Source organism: Rhinopithecus roxellana, chromosome 21 (genome assembly GCF_007565055.1).
Source record: "Rhinopithecus roxellana isolate Shanxi Qingling chromosome 21, ASM756505v1, whole genome shotgun sequence".
Classification (NCBI taxonomy): domain Eukaryota; kingdom Metazoa; phylum Chordata; class Mammalia; order Primates; family Cercopithecidae; genus Rhinopithecus; species Rhinopithecus roxellana.
Genome location: NC_044569.1, coordinates 17076472 through 17098651, shown reverse-complemented (window position 1 = coordinate 17098651; position 22180 = coordinate 17076472). Strand labels below are relative to the sequence as shown.

General features: G+C 39.0%; 1 protein-coding gene across 1 annotated transcript; it reads left to right on the top strand.

The window, feature by feature from the left end:
• The first annotated feature begins 241 nt into the window (after positions 1-241).
• SLC39A6 (solute carrier family 39 member 6) lies at positions 242-21085 on the top strand. Its single transcript, XM_010362697.2, has 10 exons — positions 242-373; positions 2509-3255; positions 4769-4949; positions 5807-5976; positions 7204-7422; positions 12418-12523; positions 15055-15432; positions 16968-17048; positions 18328-18518; positions 19870-21085. Exons 2-10 carry the CDS (start codon positions 2518-2520, stop codon positions 20020-20022), a joined length of 2217 nt encoding a protein of 738 aa, XP_010360999.2. The 5' UTR covers positions 242-373; positions 2509-2517; the 3' UTR covers positions 20023-21085.
• Positions 21086-22180: the final 1095 nt, after the last annotated feature.

Genomic DNA, 22180 nt, shown 5'->3' with positions numbered 1-22180 from the left:
CCCCCGCGGCGTCGGCGAACACACGGAAAAGCGGATCCGTCTGCGGAGCCGGGTTCCGGGGTCGCACTGCGCATGCCCCGCAGTCCTGGCCGAAGGGGGCGGTGGTTCCCCGCCGCGCAGCGCGCGGCGGTAATTAGTGATTGTCCTCCAGCTCCGCGAAGGCTAGGGGCGCGGCTGCCGGGTGGCTGCGCGGCGCTACCTCCGGACCGAGGGGCAGCCAACCCAATGAAACCACTGCGTGTCCGCGCCTGGTAGAGATTTTTTGAAGAGACCAGTGGGCCCGTTCCGAGCCCTTTGGACCGCCCGTGTGGAACCAAACCTGCGCGCGTGGCCGGGCCGTGGGACGACGAGGCCGCGGAGACGTGTCTCTCAGGTCCGGGAGCAGGGCGGCTGGGAGGGGAGCTCCGCCGGCCAGATAGGCGGGGCGGGGAGGGGGTGTTCTGCGGAGAACAGTGTCCTGCGGACCGAGCAGGGGGCTACAGAAAGAGGATGCTGGGGGGAGCCCCCCGCAGGCGCCCACTCGCCCTAGAGAGGCGGACTTCTTAGGATGCTCAGATGGGTTTCGGGGTGCAACGGAGAATTTTTTGAGGGAAAGATCCGTACTTTTCATCCCATATTCGAAGAAGGGACTGACGTGTTTAGAAATAAAAAGCTTTTAGAAGAGAGCTTTGTGCCCTCTTCGCCGTTTTCTGTACTCGCCTTTTTCTCCAAGGCCCTTCCCCTCTGCTTTCCGTTTTCCTCCAGCACACGCCAACTTGCTGGAAAGGAGATCCTTCAACGGGTCCGCGACCGCGCTCAGCATCCTCCCTGGAGAAAGGCTCGGAGCTGTCCTCTGTGCTAGTCCCCTCCCACCCCGCTCCTCGCCTCCTCTCCTGGGAATGATTTCTAAATGTTTATCTTTTGCCTAGTAGAAGAATTCCCGAAACTTCAAGCCCGAAAGATTCCTCTTTCAGAAGTGTCGTTCTACCCCGTTACCTCCATTTCCCACTGTTCCCTGTATAATACCCCGCACTTGTGCAACACATGAGTTTAACGAGTACTTGTAATACACATTCCTTCATGTGTTTTCCTCATTCGCCTTGCAAAATAGGAATTACCGGTATTTTAGATATGGTAATGAATGCGAGAGCGCTGCCCAGAGAAGAACAGCTGACCCTGATAGAGCTGGATAGCCCCATGCTCTTGCTCAGTTGGAAGCTTGACGTCTGCGTCTTTTGCTGGAGATGTGGGTTTGACCACCACCACCTCCACCGTTGGTGCTGGACATCCTGCTGGATCTGAATTAGCTGAATTCTGGCTCGAATTCTGGCTCTGCTTAACTGAATTCTGCTTTTCAAGCTCCAACTCAATTGCTCCCTCCTCCTTGGGGCATAGGCCTTTGGTTCCAAACACTGCTGTGGATTATTAACAGTCTGTGATTAAATGTTGACTGGTTTGTAGTAACACAAGGATGCTACAGTGAGTTTTTCATGAAGTTCAGTTCACTTTAAGAATTCTATGTATGGACATAACGTGTCTGATTCATTGTCAAGAAGGAAAAAAAGATTCAGTGTGTATTTAAAGTATACACCTATTTGAGGCTGGGCGTGGTGGTCACGCCTGTAATCCCAGCACTTTGGGAAGTGGAGGTGGAGGATCTCTTGAGGCCACGAGTTCAAAACCAACCTGGACGACATTGTGAGACCTCAACATAGTGAGACCTCTTCTCTACACAAAAATAAAATTAAATTTTAAAAAAATCTTTTTTGAAAAATTAAGTATACATGTATTTGAGTATGCATAGAAAATATCCTGAGGGATACACTGGCAAAATTGAGCACCTTTGAGGATTGTGATTGCAGAAAGGGGTCTTAAATGGACTTGTATATAAGGAAAGTGTATTAGTTTAAAATTTTTTAAATGTGTGAATTGAGATTATTATTTCTATTTTTTGGTGCTTGAAGATTATCTTATGAAATGATGGTGATGATCAAGGTAGCTAGATTTCATTTCATTCTTTTTTTTTTTTTTTTTTTTTGAGACAGGGTTTCACCATGTTGCCCAGGCTGGTCACAAACTCTTGGCCTCAGGTGATCTGCCTGCCTCAGCCTCCCAAAGTGCTGGGATTATAGGCATGAGTCACCACACCTGGCCTAGATTTCATTTTGAATCATTGGCCTCAGTGATTCCAATACTCATTCAAATAAATTCTCAACTTCAGTAAGAAGTTGATGGCTGTGGCCACATGGATCTCTCCTGTCTCTGAATTACTATTGCTTTTACAGTGCTAATGGCAGTCTCTTAGCACTCAGTTAGCTGTTCTCCATTTGTTTCATGTGTTTTAGGAATGCAAGGGTAGAGCCTAGGACTATAGTTCTTTCCATCTTCACACTACCTAGTGCCACACTAGTCACACCACATGATGCTCTGGCAACTTTGATTACTTGATTACACATTAATTTTCAGTATGAGGTTTCTTAATTCAATTTGTTTTAGAAGTGAGTTAATTTTTTTTCCTGTCTTTTCTAGGAAGGTGCAATGGCGAGGAAGTTATCTGTAATCTTGATCCTGACCTTCACCCTCTCTGTCACAAATCCCCTTCATGAACTAAAATCAGCAGCTGCTTTCCCCCAGACCACTGAGAAAATTAGTCCGAATTGGGAATCCGGCATTAATGTTGACTTGGCAATTACCACACGGCAGTATCATCTACAACAGCTTTTCTACCGCTATGGAGAAAATAATTCTTTGTCAGTTGAAGGGTTCAGAAAATTACTTCAAAATATAGGCATAGATAAGATTAAAAGAATCCATATACACCATGACCATGAGCATCACTCGGACCACGAGCATCACTCGGACCACGAGCATCACTCTCACCGTAATCATGCTGCTTCGGGTAAAAATAAGCGAAAAGCTCTTTGCCCAGAACATGACTCAGATAGTTCAGGTAAAGATCCTAGAAACAGCCAAGGGAAAGGAGCTCACCGACCAGAACATGCCAATGGTAGAAGGAATGTCAAGGACAGTGTTAGTACTAGTGAAGTGACCTCAACTATGTACAACACTGTCTCTGAAGGAACTCACTTTTTAGAGACAATAGAGACTCCAAGACCTGGAAAACTCTTCCTCAAAGATGTAAGCAGCTCCACTCCACCCAGTGTCACAGAAAAGAGCCTGGTGAGCCGGCTGGCTGGTAGAAAAACAAATGAATCTATGAGTGAGCCCCGAAAAGGCTTTATGTATTCTAGAAACACGAATGAAAATCCTCAGGAGGTAAGATGAGTGCATTATTTTAATATACCTGTGTGTCTGTCCTGTCTCTGCTACTCTGTTTCTAGTTGTGATGAGTTTAAAGTAAAAGTAAAATGATGAAGTTATTGAAAAGGAAATTTCCACCTTCTCAGCTGCCTGCTATATTGTAAACATTCCTAATTCGGAACTTAGGGAACGGTTATTTTGGTGACTATAGTGCTGCCTCCTAAAATTTTTTGTAATATAGAATATAAAATATGTAGAGAAAGATATCAAGGCTATCTTTAGAGAAAATCTATAAAGGTGAACATTATTAATAAAAAATAGAAAATGAGGAGTTGAAAGCAGGAGTTAGAATCCATATTGTAGGGATGTTAGAAAGCAGGATGTTAGAATCCATATTGTGTGACTGAGGGGGCTGAAGACAACTGAGAATACCACTGCTGCGTACTTGACAGAAGGTCCACCATGACTTAAGGAATGATTGAAATTGGAGCAATTTCCATGAACGTCATGCTGGACAAGGGAAAAGTCTGGGCAGTGAGGTTCTGAGTTCATGTGGTTTTTCTAGAGTAGACTTCCAGACTGTACATAATTCACCTTGGCTGAGAGATGTCAAGAACAGGGAATTATGTCAAAAAAAAGGAACAAGGAATTAGTTGATACAGTTTAATAAGCAAAACTTCAGTACTTCATTCAAACCAGCATGTGACTGTACTAATTCTGGACTAATCCTAGTAATCGTCATAGCCGTAGCGGACCTGGTGATAAAGTTTGCTCTGAGTAGTACCAACTGAGAACTGTGGTGGGAGTTGAAAATGTCTTTACAGAAGATGAGAAATTGGTACTAAAGCCAGTTTTGGGTTTTATTTGTTTGTTTGTTTTCTTTTTCTTTTTTGGTTGGGGGAGAGATTGCACAGAGGAATAACTTCAAACTAAGTTTGTCATCTAATTAAATAGTTGAAAACATCTGCCTGCTGGTACAGGCAGCCTTGCCCTCCACAAGAATAATCTGCATAATTTAATATCCTCTCATTGCAGAGCATTACTTTGCCAGGTATGTAGACAGAACTGAGTTTTTGCAAGTAGAGTCATAACTAGAAGAGGGGCATGTCTTGGACTTGTTTAGGCCAAGTAGGATAGCGTTAGTACTGAAGCAACATATTTCTCAATCTCTGATGAACCCCATTTTGAAATTGAAGCTCATTTCCTTAATACGTTTATACAGTGAGTTAACAGGCTTGTGAATCTCCATTTATCCTCATGCTTGTTCCACTTGAGGCTTTCTCCCTAGGTGACTCGTGATGTACTGCTTCTCTGATGAGATAGACAGAAGAGGTGGGATACCACTATGGTGACATAGTATTGCCAGGTAGCTGGAGGCAAGTTCCAAGGTGCTCAAAACAGAAGTTGATTTTAATTTTCATTAACTTGAGAAAACAAAGAAGTAGCTTTAGTTAAAAAGAGTCTTGTGTCATCACATTACTCTGACGGGGATGCCTTTTGGTGATTTTCCCTGCTTTGTTTCTTTCAGTGTTTCAATGCATCAAAACTACTGACATCTCATGGCATGGGCGTCCAGGTTCCACTGAATGCAACAGAATTCAACTATCTCTGTCCAGCCATCATCAACCAAATTGATGCTAGATCTTGTCTGATTCATACAAGTGAAAAGAAGGCTGAAATCCCTCCAAAGACCTATTCATTACAAATAGGTAAAATTGCCTCTTTTATGTAAAAACAATTTCAGTAGATTCGTTTATGTTGTACTTTTCCTTAGATTTGCATCAGCCCATTTGTTTTCCAGTACAGTTCCACGTATGTCATCTTAGTTGTTCTTTGCCTTGAATGTGAAGAAAGCAAGGAAGGGGTGTTAGCCCTGCCCTTTAAAAAAACCCAGAAAATCAAATTTCAGTTAGGACTTCTCTGTGTTCATCCTACAAGAAGGTGTCAGGATCACCTGAAATTTGGGATTTTTATATCATGTCACACTGTTTGGGAAGAGGTCTTGGGTTCATTTATGCTGCTTGGAAACCTAATACTGATACATTCTTATTGATAAGTGAAACTAGGATAAGCTATGCTATAAGGTAGGGTCGCATTGCTCAAAAGTAATGAGGAAGGAATCACTGCTTTGTTTTCTGAGGATATTATTGAATTCCTGGTTTCCTCCTCTTCTTTATTTTCTTCTCCTTTTCTCTAAGAAAAAAAAAAAACTCTTTTATAATTTAGCTGTTATGGGAATCTGAAAGTTCAGTTCCTAAGTGAGCTACAGTTCATCCTTGGTAACCATTTATTTTTCCTCTTTCACCCCAACCTGAAGAATTTCCCGTTAGAGCTATGCTCCTTACCTGGAGAGTTCTTAAGTACCCGTCAGGTTGTTCATTTGAGCCAACAACAGATTTCTTGGTTATTGTGCTATTGCCACAGTAGGTCCTATTCACATTGAATGAATGTATGTTTTTAGCTTCTCTCCTTTTACATGTTGCTTTATGCTACTCTCCAAAAGTCTTTCTTGTGAAGTTTATTAATTGTATAATTTTTCTTTGCTCTGTTTTGTTTTGTTTGACAGCCTGGGTTGGTGGTTTTATAGCCATTTCCATCATCAGTTTCCTGTCTCTGCTGGGGGTTATCTTAGTGCCTCTCATGAATCGGGTGTTTTTCAAATTTCTCCTGAGTTTCCTTGTTGCACTGGCCGTTGGGACTTTGAGTGGTGATGCTTTTTTACACCTTCTTCCACATGTAAGTATAGTAATTTTTCCTGTTAGTGTTTGATTATTCAACACTGAAAAAATAATATGTTTTGGTTTTTACTAGAATTTTTTGTATGAAATGTTAGAAATTTGGTTTAGAAAGGCTTATTTTAAAATATATTTGGTAAGTGAAATCTGTATTTTTCTGCTGGATCTTAATACATTTGTGAAATTTTTGCTTTCCTTTTACTAAACACAGACTAATTTAACTTTTTGAAACCCACTTAATAAAAAGAGACAAATACTGCCCAGCCATTAGTACTGTGAGGTACTGCAGCAATGTGAGTTATCTGCTTTATCTGTTAGTGTAATTGCCACAGAAATAAAATATGTGACCCTTTATGTACCCAAGAAACTTGGAGGTTTTCTTCAGACCTGAATGTTTGGGTATGTATTTAGAGATTTACACTTCATGACACATAAAACAAGTTTGGTAAAGTGAATTTACTTTTCCAGCAGATATTTGGAATAAGTGCTCAGTCAAAAAATATGCGTGTTTCATTATTTAAATTCCCATTAAAGGTTTTCAGGTGATTGGGAAAAGGAAATCACACCATGCCTAGAGCACTACAAATCTCATGTTCCATTCAGTAGTGAAAGAAAACTATGTTGCTCTGACAAGCTCTCGGACCACCAGATGGCAGATGTTTGGGAAGACCTGCTGATAGAAAGTGGCATGTGTATGGGGCGTACTCTGTGATCCCCCAGTCTCTTAGTGTGTTCCACACCCGATTCCCTAATGTGCAATAGTGGTAGTTAGTACTCTACTCAGCTACAGGCTGCTAGGGCAGTACACCTGGATCTCGGGTACCTGCCAGGGCCCAACACACACACACTAGGCTTCTTACAATGCTGGTCTGATGACATTGGTATGGGCTTTTCGGTTGGGAATATAAGCAGTAGAAACTGTGCACATTAAGTCTAGTATTCCTGTTATTTGTGGCCATGGTAATTTGTCACGCGTTGAAAATGCTTACTATTTATGTATTATGAGGGTCACTGGGAATGTATCTGAAGTACATGACATGCATTAAGTTCTAGATAGCTAGCCACTCATTGGTCATTTTATTTTTAATTTCCTAAACTGCACCTCGTCTCTGAAATATCTGAATAATTGTGTAACTGAATGATTTCAGTTTTGACCTTACCTAGCCAACTTTCTGACTTGTTGTGTGAAACTGATGAATTTATAAATAACAAATTATTTTGCCTTCAGTCTCATGCAAGTCACCACCATAGTCATAGCCATGAAGAACCAGCAATGGAAATGAAAAGAGGACCACTTTTCAGTCATCTGTCTTCTCAAAACATAGAAGAAAGTGCCTATTTTGATTCCACATGGAAGGGTCTAACAGCTCTAGGAGGCCTGTATTTCATGTTTCTTGTCGAACATGTTCTCACATTGATCAAACAATTTAAAGATAAGAAGAAAAAGGTAAGAAAATGTATGCTGAGTACTTACTATGCTTCAGACATTTATTTATAGTAGTACTCTAACTAGATTGTTAAACTAGCATGCCCAGGTTGTATGAACTTTGTATGAGAGGGAGTTCAGTACCCTTGAAGTACTTTTTGGTCCCAGAGATGTTTGTGAGGAGCATTTCTATATCTTAATAGCTCTGAAATTTTCTATCTTTGCTATTCTTTTGAAACTCATGACAGGGTAAGAAAGGGAAGGATGAACAACATCTGTATAAGTGACCAGACAAGGTACCAGCAGGACCTTGAAGACCAGAAGCATCATGTATACATGGATACACTATCAATATTTATTAGTAATTATGATTAACTAATGTGATTAATTTCTAATTAGTCACCCAGTAGTTAAATGTTCTGTTTTCTTTTAAAGGGTATGTCACTTTTATAGGCTTGCCCTTTGCAAATTGGATTAGAAATGGTATGAAGTCAAACAATAGGCTCTTTCTTTCTGGCGAAAAAACACTTTTGAGTCCCCTATGGTAATTTGCCACTTTTTATTTGATATGATCAGGCAAGTCATTCAGAAGACTGTCAGGAGACTCTTAAAAATAATGTGGGTCAGGTGCAATGGCTCATGCCTGTAATCGCAGCACTTTGGGAGGCCAAGGCAGGCAGATCGCTTAAGGCCAGGAGTTCGAGACCAGCCTGGCCAACGTGGCGAAATCCCATCTCTACTACAAATACAAAAATTAGCCAGGTGAGGTGGTGCATGCCTGTAATCTCAGCTACTTGGGAGGCTGAGGCGCAAGAATTGCTTGAACCCAGGAGGCAGAGGCTCCAGTGAGCTGAGATTACACCACTGCACTCCAGCCTGGGCAACAGTGAGACTCTGTCTCAAAAAAAAAAAAAAAATGATGTGTTCACATCTCAACATTTTAATCTAACCTAATACATCTGTACACTCATATTCTGGTCATTTGATATTGACCAGGATTTTCTTCAAGTTGGAGTTCTGTATTCTGTATTATCTTTTCTTTTTTTCTTTATCAGCCATGCTGCTTGATCTATGATTTCCAATTTTGGTCTCTCTAAAATTGAACAAGAGATTACACACTTAAAGCTATTCTGAATGTAGAATCTAGGTTTTGGAAATTTAAAAAAAATTTATTCAGTGGTAGCCTTATGTAATTTGATATCTTTTTTTAGCACCTTGCCTTTGAATCTTCCAAGCATTCAGCTTTTGTGTTCATGGAATTAAGTATCCCCCTACCAGGCACGGTGGCTCATGTCTATAATCCTAGCATGTTGGGAGGCTGAAGCAGCAGGATTGCTTGAGGCCAGAAGTTTGAGAGCAGCCTGGGCAACATAGCAAGACCCTATCTCTATTCCCCAAAAAAGAAGTTAACTCCTTACCATAATTTCATTGTTTGAGCAATGTGTAATTAAATTGTGCAATTACAGTAATAAATATAACTGGCGTGAAGAGGTTTCAAAACTAGCACAGTTGATTCTTGCTGAGCATAGAGCTCACTGTGGGAAACAAATGCATGTGTAAACAGGAGAGTGTTTACATACTAGGACTATTTGCTTTTAGGGATTTAACATTCACTGAAACCTCAAATTAAAAAATTTGGAACCCTCTCTTTAGTGCACCTAAATATAGAGGGAAGAAGTAAAATAAGAATAGCTTATTTTTTCTTAATCAAGGAAGTCATCTTCTGTGTTCCCATTGTCCCAATTGCTTCCCTTAGACTGTTTCTTAACGTTATTGAATAGTTTCTAATCTCATTTAATTCTCTCAAAAAGAAAAAAAAAGCTACTCATTATATGGTGAGTATTGTGAGCTCTTCAGGCATTTTTTACTTAGAATTTTCCTTAAGAGAGCCATCTTGCACCCCTGGGAGATCCCATATATCATAGTTTTAGGTTACCTGCCATGTATGGACTAGTTTATTCCTACTTCTTTAAGTCTTCTGCAATTATTCTTACATTAAAAAAAAAAAAGATCAGTTTTCATTCTGGGAGACTTGGGGATGGGTTGGTTTTTTTTTTAACGGTATGTCTGGGTCAAAATGCCATAATTTATTTAACATTCTCATTTCAATTTTGTTTCCAAGTTTTACCTAAATACAGCTTTTCTTTTTTCTTTTCTTTTTTTCCTTTTTTAAGAAAACAGGATCTTTTTTTAAGAGACAGGATCTTTCTCTGTTGCCCAGGTTAGAGTGCAGTGGCATGATCATAGCTCATTGCAGCTTCAAATTCCTGGATTTAAGCAATCCTCCCATCTCAGCCTCTCAAGTAACTGGAACCATAGGCTTATGCCACCATGCCCAGCTAAGGATAGCTCTTCTTTAACTTAGCACTCTTTAACCTAGGACTCCAAGAAATAGGCCCTCTGTTATCTGATACAGAATATTTTTTCTTTTTTAACTCTAGGTTATAACTCTAGATTGTTAGTGAGTTATAAAATCAATCTGTATGTCATAACCAATATTGTTAAATGCAACAGTAATATTATATATATATTACTGTTTTACATTACATGTATTAATGTGGGTTATAGAGTAGTTTGATACGCTCTGCTTTAAAATAGTATCTACTAGAATGTAAGCTCTTAAAAGCCAGGATCTGTCTTGTTTACAGCTCTGTCTCCAATGTGTAGAATAGCGTCTAGTACATGATAGATGGTAATAAATATTCAATGTTTAAGGAACATGAAACAGCAAGTAAGCATAATTTCTAGACGAAGACTTCCCATAGGAGTTTTGCAAATGTTACATGTTCTCTTCCCTTTTTGGAATATGGTGAGTTTATCTTTTATTAAAGGCATCCAGATATTAAAGTTACTTAATAATTTTTAATCTAATTCTCTCTAAAAGAAAAATACTATTCATTATATTGTGAGTATGGGGAGTTCTTCAAGCTCATAACAGGGCATTTTACTTAGGATTTTTCTTAAGAAGTCCATCCTGCACCCCTGGGAGATTCTATATATCATATTTTTAGGCTACCTGCCTTCTGCTACTTAAGGTTAACCTTCTGCTAATGAAGGTTATTGTTGATGCTGAAAACTAGAGAATCATCTCTGATATCCCCCTCATCCCCATATCCAACCAAGTTTTAATAAGTATAATAAGTATGTCCACGGTCTCTCCATTCCTCTCCATCTTTCTTGCTGTCATTCTAGTCCAAGCCATGGTTATCTCCCACCTGAGTGACAGTTATTGCTTCCTAGTAGGAGCCTGTCCACATTATTTTGCTTTCCTTCTTTTCCCAATCTAGATTTCACAGAGCAGGCAGTGATTTGTTTAAATGAAAATATGATGAGGTTGCCCACCACTACTTAGAATCTTTCCTTCAGTGACTGCATAAGTTTTTGGACAAAGCCCACTATTCTTAACAGAGTTCTGTTGTCTGATCTCCTTTAGTTGCCTCAGCCTCATCTCTGGCCACCCTCTCTGACCTAGTAGGCCCCAGCCACCTTGTACTTCTTTGAGTTCCAGAGCAGTGCTGACCCCTTCCAGGTGCTACTCCCTGCCTGGAATGCTGCCTCCCCCACCTTCCCCACCAAATTCCTGCCTATCTTTAGGTCTTGGTATAAGTTATATTTTTTCAGTGGCCACCTGGAAATTATTGAGGTCATGTTATTGTACACTCTTAATAGCACTCTGTTCTTTTCTATTATAAAATGTGTCAAAAATTATACTCAAAGAAGTGTATAATCATTACCTGTGTAAAATCCCTCTCCCTGTGGATAATAAGCTCCATGAGAACAGAGACTGTGTGGGGCTTATTTTATGTTCTACTCCCAGCATTTAGCATAGGGAACATTATGGGCCCTTAATACTTATGGAATGAAAGAATTTGTTAAACTCTACCTTCTAGAACAATTGCCCAATGAGAAATAAAGCACCAGCATAAATGATTTAAGATACCCTGAGTTCATTTACTTTTACAAATATTTAAGTACTTTCTGTGATTGAGGCATTGTATTTAGGATAAGTGTAAAGATTTGTGTGTGTGTTTGCCTTTAAAAGCTCTTAAAACCTAAGAATGTATAGACACTTGATATGCTATTAGAGCTCGAATGAAATCTTAGGTATGGTGGTGATCATCATATTTAAAGGTACTGCAAATAAGAAATCTGTTATTTATGTGTAAACCTTTATTTTAAGTGTTCTAAGTAGATGATACACAGGCACCATTGTTCAAACAGTGACCTTTACGCAACATAGAGGCTGCTTGGACTTAGGTACAATTTCTCTGGTATGGTATTTGGGATGGTTAAAGCCCAGTGATGAATTCAAGGTTAATAGAGGCTTGTTTTAAAAGAGAAATCATGTTAATGGTGTTTTATTAAAGAAAAGTGTTTTATTTTAATAACTAAAAAACTATAGTTTTAGGTTATAAAAAGTATGAGAAGTATGGGGTTTCAGTGTGCAGAAGAGGCATGGAGGCAGCCAGGCAGGTGGTTACCAGATCACTAGATGCCTGAAGGAAATGCCCCTAGCTGGGTTTTTTTTGTTGTTGTTGTTGTTTTGAGACTGTCACCCAGGCTGGAGTGCGGTGGCACAATCTCGGCTCACTGCAACCTCTGCCTCCCGAGTTCAAGCGATTCTTCTGCCTCAGCTTCCTGAGTAGCTGGGACTACAGGCGCATGCCACCACGCCCAGCTAATTTTTGTATTTTTAGTAAGATGGAGTTTCACCATATTGGCCCGGCTGGTCTCGAACTCCTGACCTCGTGATCTGCCTGTTTCGGCCTCCCAAAGTGCTGCGATTACAGACGTGAGCCACAGCACCCAGCCGGAAGTATGCATTTCTGACAAGTTCCCAGGAGATACTGTGCTGCTAGTGTGGGACTATGCTTAGCGCAGATGACTGTAGGGGCATTCTGTGTCTTTTGCTTACCTGGTTATTGATCAAAAGCTGTATATATATATATATATATATATATATATATATATAAACAAATTACTGTTTTAAAGTATTGTTTTCCTTTACTATTTTAGAATCAGAAGAAACCCGAAAATGATGATGATGTGGAGATTAAGAAGCAGTTGTCCAAGTATGAATCTCAACTTTCAGCAAATGAGGAGAAAGTAGATACAGATGATCGTAAGTTCTTATGCGTAAATTTTAGGGCTAGAAGGAGTTCATTGCTGTATGATTTGCAGGCAACTTGGACTATCTGGAAGAAATGGGACCATGTCCTTTGGTTTTGGGTTTTTCAAACCCAAAATGTAGATAAAAATGTATCTCATACATTTTTAAAAATTGCCAGTGAGTAAGTTGTTTTATGTATATTTACATTTATTTTTCCTGTAACTTTTGAAGTAAATTCATACTCAGAAAAGTTTCAAGAATCGTACAAAGAATTCCTGTATCCCATTCACTCATATTCCCCGGTTATTTTACCGCACATTTATTTCTCACTCTTTTTCTCTAGCTCTGTCTACACACACACACACCTTTTTCTTTAATTTTTAGTGATTAAAGGGCCAGCTACACACACACTTTTTTTCTAAACCATTTGAGAGTAAGTTATAGACATGATGTTTCTTTACTCCTAAATACTTTAGTGTATGTTCCCTAGGAAAATGGACATTCTCTCATATAATGAGAGTTTAATTATTAAATCAGGAAATTTATATTGATACAGTGCCATTCTCTGTAGATGTTATTCTTTTGTTCCAAATGCCTTAATAGTGCTTTTTTTTTTTGCCGCAACACTCCTCCCAACCCCCACCAAAATATTGTTCCAGAGTACAATTCAGGATCAAATACTGCATTTAGTTGCCTCTAATTTTGGGTTTGTTTAGTATTTTTGTATGATTAGGTTGATCAGTTTTGGCAGGAATACCACAAAATGGTACTTATCCTTTTCTGTGACATGGTGTGCCACCTGATATGATTCTTTGTCATGTATTGGTGGTGTTAATTTTGATCACTTGCCTAAGGTTGTATCTACCATGTTTTTCCTGAAACTTGGCTGTTTGCTTGGCATATCTTGTCAGACAGACTGAGTTAAGATTCATATTTTAAACCTAGCTCCTTGCCATGATCTTCAAGGTCCCGCTGAGCCCACCACTCTCCCACATTGTTCACTGTGCTCCAGCCCCGCTGACCCTGGGAGCACATAAGGCTTGTCTCTGGGCCGTGCACTCACTATTCCTTCTGCTTGGAATACTGTTCTCTGAGACCATCACATAAATTTCTCCTCTTGTTGTTCAGGTGTCGAATCAGATATTTCCTTTAGAGGCCAGAACTGAGCACTCAACTACAACAGGTCTCCCAGTCACTCTCCATATTGCACTTCTCTAAAACCAGTGCCTCCAGTACCTTTTTTATACCTGTGTTTCCTTGCTCAGTGGCTGTCTCCCCACAAGATTAGATAAGCTTCTTGAGGGCAGACACTTTGTCATGCTCCAGTCTCTCCCTACTGCCTAGTGCTGGAGTATCTGGCTTAGTATCGGTATGTAATAGACAGTTGTTGACTGAGGGGAGAGAACAACTTTATTGTTGCTGCTGCCTATTTGTATGGTTTCCTGTCCACTGTATATTCTCCAACATGCTGTTTTTCTCTGAAGACCAAGTAAAATGCTTTCGCTGTTCTTCCTGCATCTGTTCCCTTTTTTTGGTTTTTTATTTTTATTTTTTGTTGTTGTTTTTGTTTTTTTTTTTTTTTAAAACAGAGTCTCACTCTGTCGCCCAGGCTAGAGTGCAGTGGTGCCATCCGGTCTCACTGCAAGCTCCGCCTCCCGGGTTTACACCATTCTCCTATCTCAACCTCCCAAGTAGCTGGGACTACAGGTGCCTACCACCACACCCGACTAATTTTTTTGTTTGTTTGTTTTTAGTAGAGACATGGTTTCACCATGTTAGCCAGGATGGTCTCGATCTCCTGACCTTGTGATCTGCCCACTTCTGCCTCCCAAAGTGCTGGGAGTACAGGCATGAGCCAACGTGCCTGGCCCCCTCTTCAGATTTTTAAATGGACTCCAGTGAAATGTGTAATGAAGAGGAGGAAATACCTGCTCTAGAAATGGGCTGCAGTGTCAGGGATGGTAACTATGTACAGGAGAAAAAAAAGTAACCTTATTGTGGAGATTTATTTTCCTTTGCACAAATAGATAATAATTGCTTCTTGGTGATGATGAAATAATTCAGATTCTCTGTTTTTTCCTTGAATTTTGCCTTCCAAAAAAGGAAGTCACATGGCAGGATTATTCGTGTTCTTTTATTTCTAATTTTCATTACTTCTCTAAGATATTTTTCTAAAATAAATATTTTAAATATCTAATGTAACATGTTTTCTAAAATAAGCAGGTTCTTCTCTTAGGATGAGGAAAAAAGACATCTTTAAAAAGGTAGGGAGGCAGAATAAATTAAGGGAGAATCTGAGAGGTAGTTGCTGAAGGTTAACATTTAAAATCCATTCTTAATATTTGAGACCATTCTATTTCTGGAATTCATTAAAAATCTATTGATGTTTTTCATTAGTAATACTTTAATGTTTAGTTCTGCATATATGAAGGAGTTATCATGCTCTAAGATCTTTTGTTGACTTTTTCAGTGAGGTTTGAAATGTCTCCAAGTCCAGTAACAAAGCCTTCTAACTGCCCCGTACCCTTTATGTTTATTCCTAGGAACTGAAGGCTATTTACGAGCAGACTCACAAGAGCCCTCGCACTTTGATTCTCAGCAGCCTGCAATCTTGGAAGAAGAAGAGGTCATGATAGCTCATGCTCATCCACAGGAAGTCTACAATGAATATGTACCCAGAGGGTGCAAGAATAAATGCCATTCACATTTCCACGATACACTTGGCCAGTCAGATGATCTCATTCACCACCATCATGACTACCATCATATTCTCCATCACCACCACCACCAAAACCACCATCCTCACAGTCACAGCCAGCGCTACTCTCGGGAGGAGCTGAAAGATGCCGGCATCGCCACTCTGGCCTGGATGGTGATAATGGGTGATGGCCTGCACAATTTCAGCGATGGCCTAGCAATTGGTATATGTCTACATATTTGTTCCGTGTTGATTGATTCTGAAATTTTCACATTAAACACCTAGTCAAATTTTAACAGAGAATAGATTAGTTTAGATGAGGATATTAGTGACTTCCAAGAGTATAAAAATGTTATTTTTTCTTTTACTACTTTGACAATGAAGTACTTGATAAATGTTAGGTATGATTAAATGCTAGGAATTGTGCCTAGTCCACAACCTAAATTGTAACTGTCAAAAGCTGTTCTTAAATTGCAAGGTCTTAAGATCAGCCTTTAATTTGTATGATGCATGTATGAGATTTTTTTTCTCCCTATACATTGAAGTTCCCTTATCGATAATGTAAGTAATATTTATAAAAGTAAAATTATGTTTTCTGTCATCTTTTATGCTAAAGGAATCTTCATACATCTAAGTCCAGTTACCAATCTCTATCCTAAGAAGAATTATAGAACTTTTGCTAATAAATTGTTATACCACAATTGGGAGATAACACAATATTTACAAATTTTAATAATTTAGTGCTGGAAGGAACCATGCAGTTAGGCAACTGAGGCCCGTAAAGGTGGAGCCACTTGCCCAAGGAGGCTATGCTGTGTTATAGCTAGGCCTGGCCTTGGCTCCCTGGGAGTCGAGTGCTCTTGCTCTCATACTATGTTATGCAGAGCTGAAACAGACAAAGGAGGAATGTCCAACTGCACAGTCGGCTGGGTGTGGTAGCTCACGTCTATAATCCCAGCACTTTGGGAGGCCAAGGCAGGAGGATCGCTTAAGCCCAGGAGTTCAAGATCAGCCTAGACAACATAGTGAGACCTTATCTCTACAAATAAAAAAAAATTAGCCAGGCATGGTGGCATACACCTGTAGTCCCAGCTGCTTGGTAGACTGAGGTAGATGGAATGCTTGAACCTGGGAGTTTGAGGTTCTAGTGAGCTATGATCTCACCACTGAACTCCAACGTGGCCAACAGAATGAAACCCTATCTCTTTAAAAAAAAAAAAAAAAAAAAAAAAAAAGCACAGTCATGGTTTATAATTGATTGATTGTATACTATGTCAGCTTTTTAAAAGGGGACAGCTATTTGTCTTAGAGTTTTCTCACTGAGACTCACTGAGATAGTGAAAGAATAAATGTAAACAGATCTGGTTACATAGTAAATTCCTCTGAGGCAAGTGAAACATGTTTATATCCTTGACAGAGAGTTTTTTCCTAAACCTTTTTAACAGTTTATTTTGTATTCTTGAATATGCCTTTTATATGGTAGCAGTTACTCCTCAGATTTGTATAACTTTAACCGCTTACTCTAAAGCATAGAAAACCTTCCCTTCTCTTTCATGCCTGATGTTTTCCTTTGGGAAATTTAGACCTCATGGAATGTACTCTAAGATTTCTTACAAAGAAGATACAGAGTTGGGTTGGGAAACTTGTGTTCATTCGCGCCAAAATACTGTTTTTTTGTTACCTCGTTTTGCATACTGATAAGATTTAAAAGCACACAAATTAATGTAACCAAACTTTTTCTGATTGATTTTTACACAGGTGCTGCTTTTACTGAAGGCTTATCGAGTGGTTTAAGTACTTCTGTTGCTGTGTTCTGTCATGAGTTGCCTCATGAATTAGGTAAGAGAACCACATAAATTGTATTTACCAGGTGGGTGAAACGTCCTAGTATTACTGGCTTTTGCTAATGGTAGTTGAGCAAGCTTCTTCATCAATTCCATGCCTTCTTATAAGTCTGCTAACCAGCATACTGATGACATCAGGGATCATCTTCATACATACAAGGTGAATAAGACTACAGGATACAAAGGAATCATCTTCCATTAACAGAAGCTGAGAAAGAGAATCTCATTGGAATTGAATGGAAGTGGATGAGTTGTGTTTTGAATATTGTTCTTCTTTGTCATTGGGCCTTAAAACCTTCCCTAGTTCTGGATCCCAGTTCACGTCCTTGTTTTTCTTCTTACAGAGATATATTCACATACATACTGCCGATACCATTTTCACTTTTGTTCCTTTTTATATGTTCAGCCATTCCTTATAATCTTCAGCATCTAATTTATGTTCCACATTCAAGTCCCATGAAGCCCCTCTCTTATTTCCATCTTCATGTGTCTCTTTTCTCCTTTTATAATTGTAGCATTAAACTCTTCAGCTCTTGGTTATGCATTACCATTATCATTTGCTGATCATCTCATGTGTCTTCTTCACCCATTCCTCCCTTCTTTATGGCCAAATTCCAAGCTCCTTGAAAACAGTGCAAGACCACGATAGTAAATTTTTAGTATTTATCATTTTGACAAAGTTGTAAGCCTTAAAAAAATTTTTTTGGATAAGGTATCTGGCTGGGCGCAGTGGCTTACACCTGTAATCCCAGCACTTCGGGAGGCCAGGGCAGGGGGATCACCTGAGATCAGAAGTTTGAAACCACCATGGTCAACATGGTGACACCCTGTCTCTACTAAAAATTAAAAAATTAGCCAGGTGTGGCAGCATGCGCTTGTAGTCCCAGCTACTCGGGAGGCTAAGGCACGGGAATGGCTTGAACCCAGGAAGCAGAGGTTGGAATGAGCCAAGATTGTGCCACAGTATTCCAGCCTGGGTGACAGAGCAAGATGCTGTCTGGAAAAAAAAAAAAAAAAAAAAAAAAAGGAAGGAAGGAAAAAGTTTGTACATCAAGTTGAATGATGAAGAATAAAAAGGAAAAACAATAGTTTATACAGCTGTTAGGGTGATTTACTGAGTAACACTGCTTTAACCCTAGGTAATTCTTAATTTTGTCTCTTTTTCCCCCCTCTCAAAAACACTGGAAAATTTTCTTAAATCTGGGAAGTATCTTGGTATGTGTCTTAAAAATGATTTCTCAATGACTTTCCTCCTTTTTTGTGTTCTATTAAAGGTGACTTTGCTGTTTTACTAAAGGCTGGCATGACCGTTAAACAGGCTGTCCTTTATAATGCTTTGTCAGCCATGCTGGCGTATCTTGGAATGGCAACAGGAATTTTCATTGGTCATTATGCTGAAAATGTTTCTATGTGGATATTTGCACTTACTGCTGGCTTATTCATGTATGTTGCTCTGGTTGATATGGTAAGTTTTTAAGAAATCTTATTACATTATTGACCAACAATAAAATAGAGAAAATATTCGGTAAAGCCTCACATTTTTCTCTCCTATTTTGGGGGAGCAGGAAGTGGAATCTTGCTATGTTGCCCAGGCTGGTCTCAAACTCCTGAGCCCAAATGATCCTTCCACCTCAGCCTCCTGAGTAGCTAGGACTATAGGCTCAATAAAATAGCATTTTTTCTTTTTTCTTTTTTCTTTTTTTTTTTTCTGGCTGGGCACAGTGGCTCACTGTTAGTCCAGCATTTTGGGAGAGCAAACCGGGCAGATCACATGAGGTCAGGAGTTCGAGACCAGGCTGGCCAACATGGTGAAACCCCGTCTCAACTAAAAAATGCAAAAAAATTAACCAAGGGTGGTGGCATGTGCCTGTAGTCCCAGCTACTTGGGAGGCTGAGGCAGGAGAATCAGTTGAACCCAGGAGGTGGAGGTTGCAGTGAGCTGAGATTGCACCACTACACTCCAGCCTGGACAACAGAGAAAGACTGTCTCAAAAAAAAAATCATTTTTTAAAAAAAGGTTTTAAATGCCGTCATTATGAGAAGTGATTCTATATTCAGAAATTTGTGACATATAAGAATATAGGTTCTTCAGAGTTTTTTTTTTTTTTTTTTTTTTTTTGGATTGTTGATCATACCTTTATCTTGCTTAATATGTATCAGGATTCACAAAAATACCTACATCCTTCTGATGTATCGTTTTAGGATATGATCTCAGTAATCAGGCAGTGAATTTTCTATAGATTTGTAGGAAATCTAGGACAAAACACATATTGTTGGCATGCTGCATACTTCAGAATGCTTAGTTTATTAGTCAACAAAGGAGTCATATCTTTTTGTCACTAATGTCCTCAAAACAATCCCAGCCAGTCTTACTGCTAAAATTGTATTTTATTATTTTATTTTTATTTTTTACTTTGTAAGCAATCAAGGACAATATATATCTTATATAGTATAAGGTTTTCTATCTCTGAACTAAAGACAAACTACATGTTATATCCAGTTCAGATATGCAGCCAGTAACTGAAATAGGAAAATCAATGTAGCTTTTCAATTTCCAGTGGAGCACACTGAACCAATACAAACTTTTTCTTGCCCAGAACATCATGAGTAGTCATTGTTAAACTGCTAGGAAATGCTGTGTGACATTATTAGCTAGAGTCAGTATGTATGTAATCATGTTTTAAGGAATTAACTCACAGTATATCCAGCTACAAATAAAGCTAGTATACTGTCCTACAAATTTTTCTAAAAACTAATCTGTAGTTCTAAAAACTTAAATGTCACTCTTATTTTCCCTTACCTTTTTTTTTTTTAAGGTACCTGAAATGCTGCACAATGATGCTAGTGACCACGGATGTAGTCGCTGGGGATATTTCTTTTTACAGAATGCTGGGATGCTTTTGGGTTTTGGAATTATGTTACTTATTTCCATATTTGAACATAAAATCGTGTTTCGTATAAATTTCTAGTTATGCTTTAAATGCTAGAGTAGCTTAAAAAGTTGTCATAGTTTGAATAGCTTATAGGGAGATGAGTTTGTATGCTGTACTATGCAGCATTTAAAGTTAGTGGGTTTTGTGATTTTTGTATTGAATATTGCCGTCTGTTACAAAGTCAATTAAAGGTACGTTTTAATATTTAAGTTATTCTATCTTGGAGATAAAATCTATATGTGCAATTCACTGGTATTACCATTTTATTATGTAAACAAGAGATTTGGCATGACATGTTCTGTATATTTCAGGAAAAAATGTCTTTAATGCTTTTTCAAGAACTAACACAGTAATTCCTATACTGGATTTTAGGTCTCTAAGGAACTGCTGGTGTTTAGGAATAAGAGTATGCATGAAGCCTAAAATACCAAGAAAGCTTATACTGAATTTAAGCAAAGAAATAAGGAGGAAAAGAGAAGAATCTGAGAATTGGGGAGGCATAGATTCTTATAAAAATCACAAAATTTGTTGTAAATTAGAGGGGAGAAATTTAGAATTAAGTATAAAAAGGCAGAATTAGTATAGAGTATATTCATTAAACATTTTTGTCAGGATTATTTCCCGTAAAAACATAGTGAGCACTTTTCATATACTAATTTAGTTGTACATTTAACTTTGTATAATACAGAAATCTAAATATATTTAATGAATTCAAGCAGCATATCACTTGACCAAGAAATTGGAATTTCAAAATGTTTGTGCAGGTATGTACCAGATGAGTATAGTGAGTAGTTTTATGTATCATCAGACTGGGTTATTGCCAAGTTATATATCACCAAAAGCTGTCTGATTGGGTGTTCTGGTTACCTGGTTTACAAAAGTATCATAGTAGTAAAACGTTGATATATATGAGGATATTAAAACCATGCTGAGTATCATTTGACTTCGATTCAGAAAGTACTTTGGTATCTCTCAGTGCTTCAGTGCTATCATTGTGAGCAATTGTCTTTTATATACAGTACTGTAGCCATACTAGGCCTGTCTGTGGCATTCTCTAGATGTTTCTTTTTTACACAATAAATTCCTTATATCAGCTTGATGTCAGACGTCTGGTTTTCTTTTCTTTTTAAAAAATTTTTTTTACCATCAGAACCATTTTTAACTGTAGAGTTCAGTAGTTTTAAGTATATTCATGTTGTGCAATGAATCTCCAGAACTTTTTCATCCTGCAACACTGAAACTATACCCACTCAACAGCAACTCCCCATTTTCCCTAAGCCCCTGGTGACCACCATTCTACTTTCTGTTCCTAAAAAATTGAGCTATCTGATTTTTTAAATTATAATTTGGATTGTAGCATACTAATCAATTCATTTATATTATCATATTAGGTGGCCTTACTCAGTTTTTAAATTGTTTATCACAAAGGGTACTTCAAAAAATATTGGTCCACAGTTTGTTCTCGGGTGTCCTTTTTTTTTTTTTTTCTAAACAACTGGGCCTAAAACTGTAGAAGAATCATTATTAATATTCTACAGTCTCAAGAGAGTCAATGTTTTAATTTAAGATCTTTACGATGGAGAGCTTGTGATGAGACTCAATGCTTGAGAGAGACTCCAGGTATTATTATTTATAGGTCCTGGGAAATACATGGCACATCTGGAGGCCACAAACATGAAGGTCAGGAAATGCAGGCAGGGACCTGTGGGCCAGTGCCTATATTGGGTCCAGGGCATTATTCAAACAAGTTTCCCATGAGGAGTTTCAATTAGGTTGAAAGCAAGCAGGCATCAGTTCCAGGGGACCACTCTGTGACTGAGAGGTGGTCACTGTGACATATCCACACAGCCCATGTGAGGGTCAACGAGGCCAGTCAGGCAAGCTGCATCTAGCTGTCCCATAGCAAAGTGGTTGACAGTGAGCAGCTGTATAAGGCAGCCATCTGGATGGACCACATTGGGGAACTGCGAGACATAGAACTGGAAACTGTCAGGGGTGACTGAGCTCTGCTTCTGTATGGGAAAGTCCAGCTTATATTCACAATGACTGCCAAGGCCACATAAAATTAGAAGCATTTGCTACAATCAGTAACAAGTGGACAATACCATCCCCCCTTCATCTAGGGCTTACTGAGAGACCACGTCACCAGCATTTCTGTTTCTCAGACCAAGCGAAGGGGATGGGTATCAGAATT

What these genes read in the sequence shown, in the direction of transcription:
- SLC39A6 (XM_010362697.2), top strand. Translation starts at nt 2,518, where the DNA reads ATGGCGAGGAAGTTATCTGTAATCTTGATCCTGACCTTCACCCTCTCT. An exon ending in TGAGTTGCCTCATGAATTAG is followed by an intron (nt 17,049 to 18,327) that starts GTAAGAGAACCA and finishes GTTCTATTAAAG; the next exon opens with GTGACTTTGCTGTTTTACTA. An exon ending in ATGTTGCTCTGGTTGATATG is followed by an intron (nt 18,519 to 19,869) that starts GTAAGTTTTTAA and finishes TTTTTTTTTAAG; the next exon opens with GTACCTGAAATGCTGCACAA.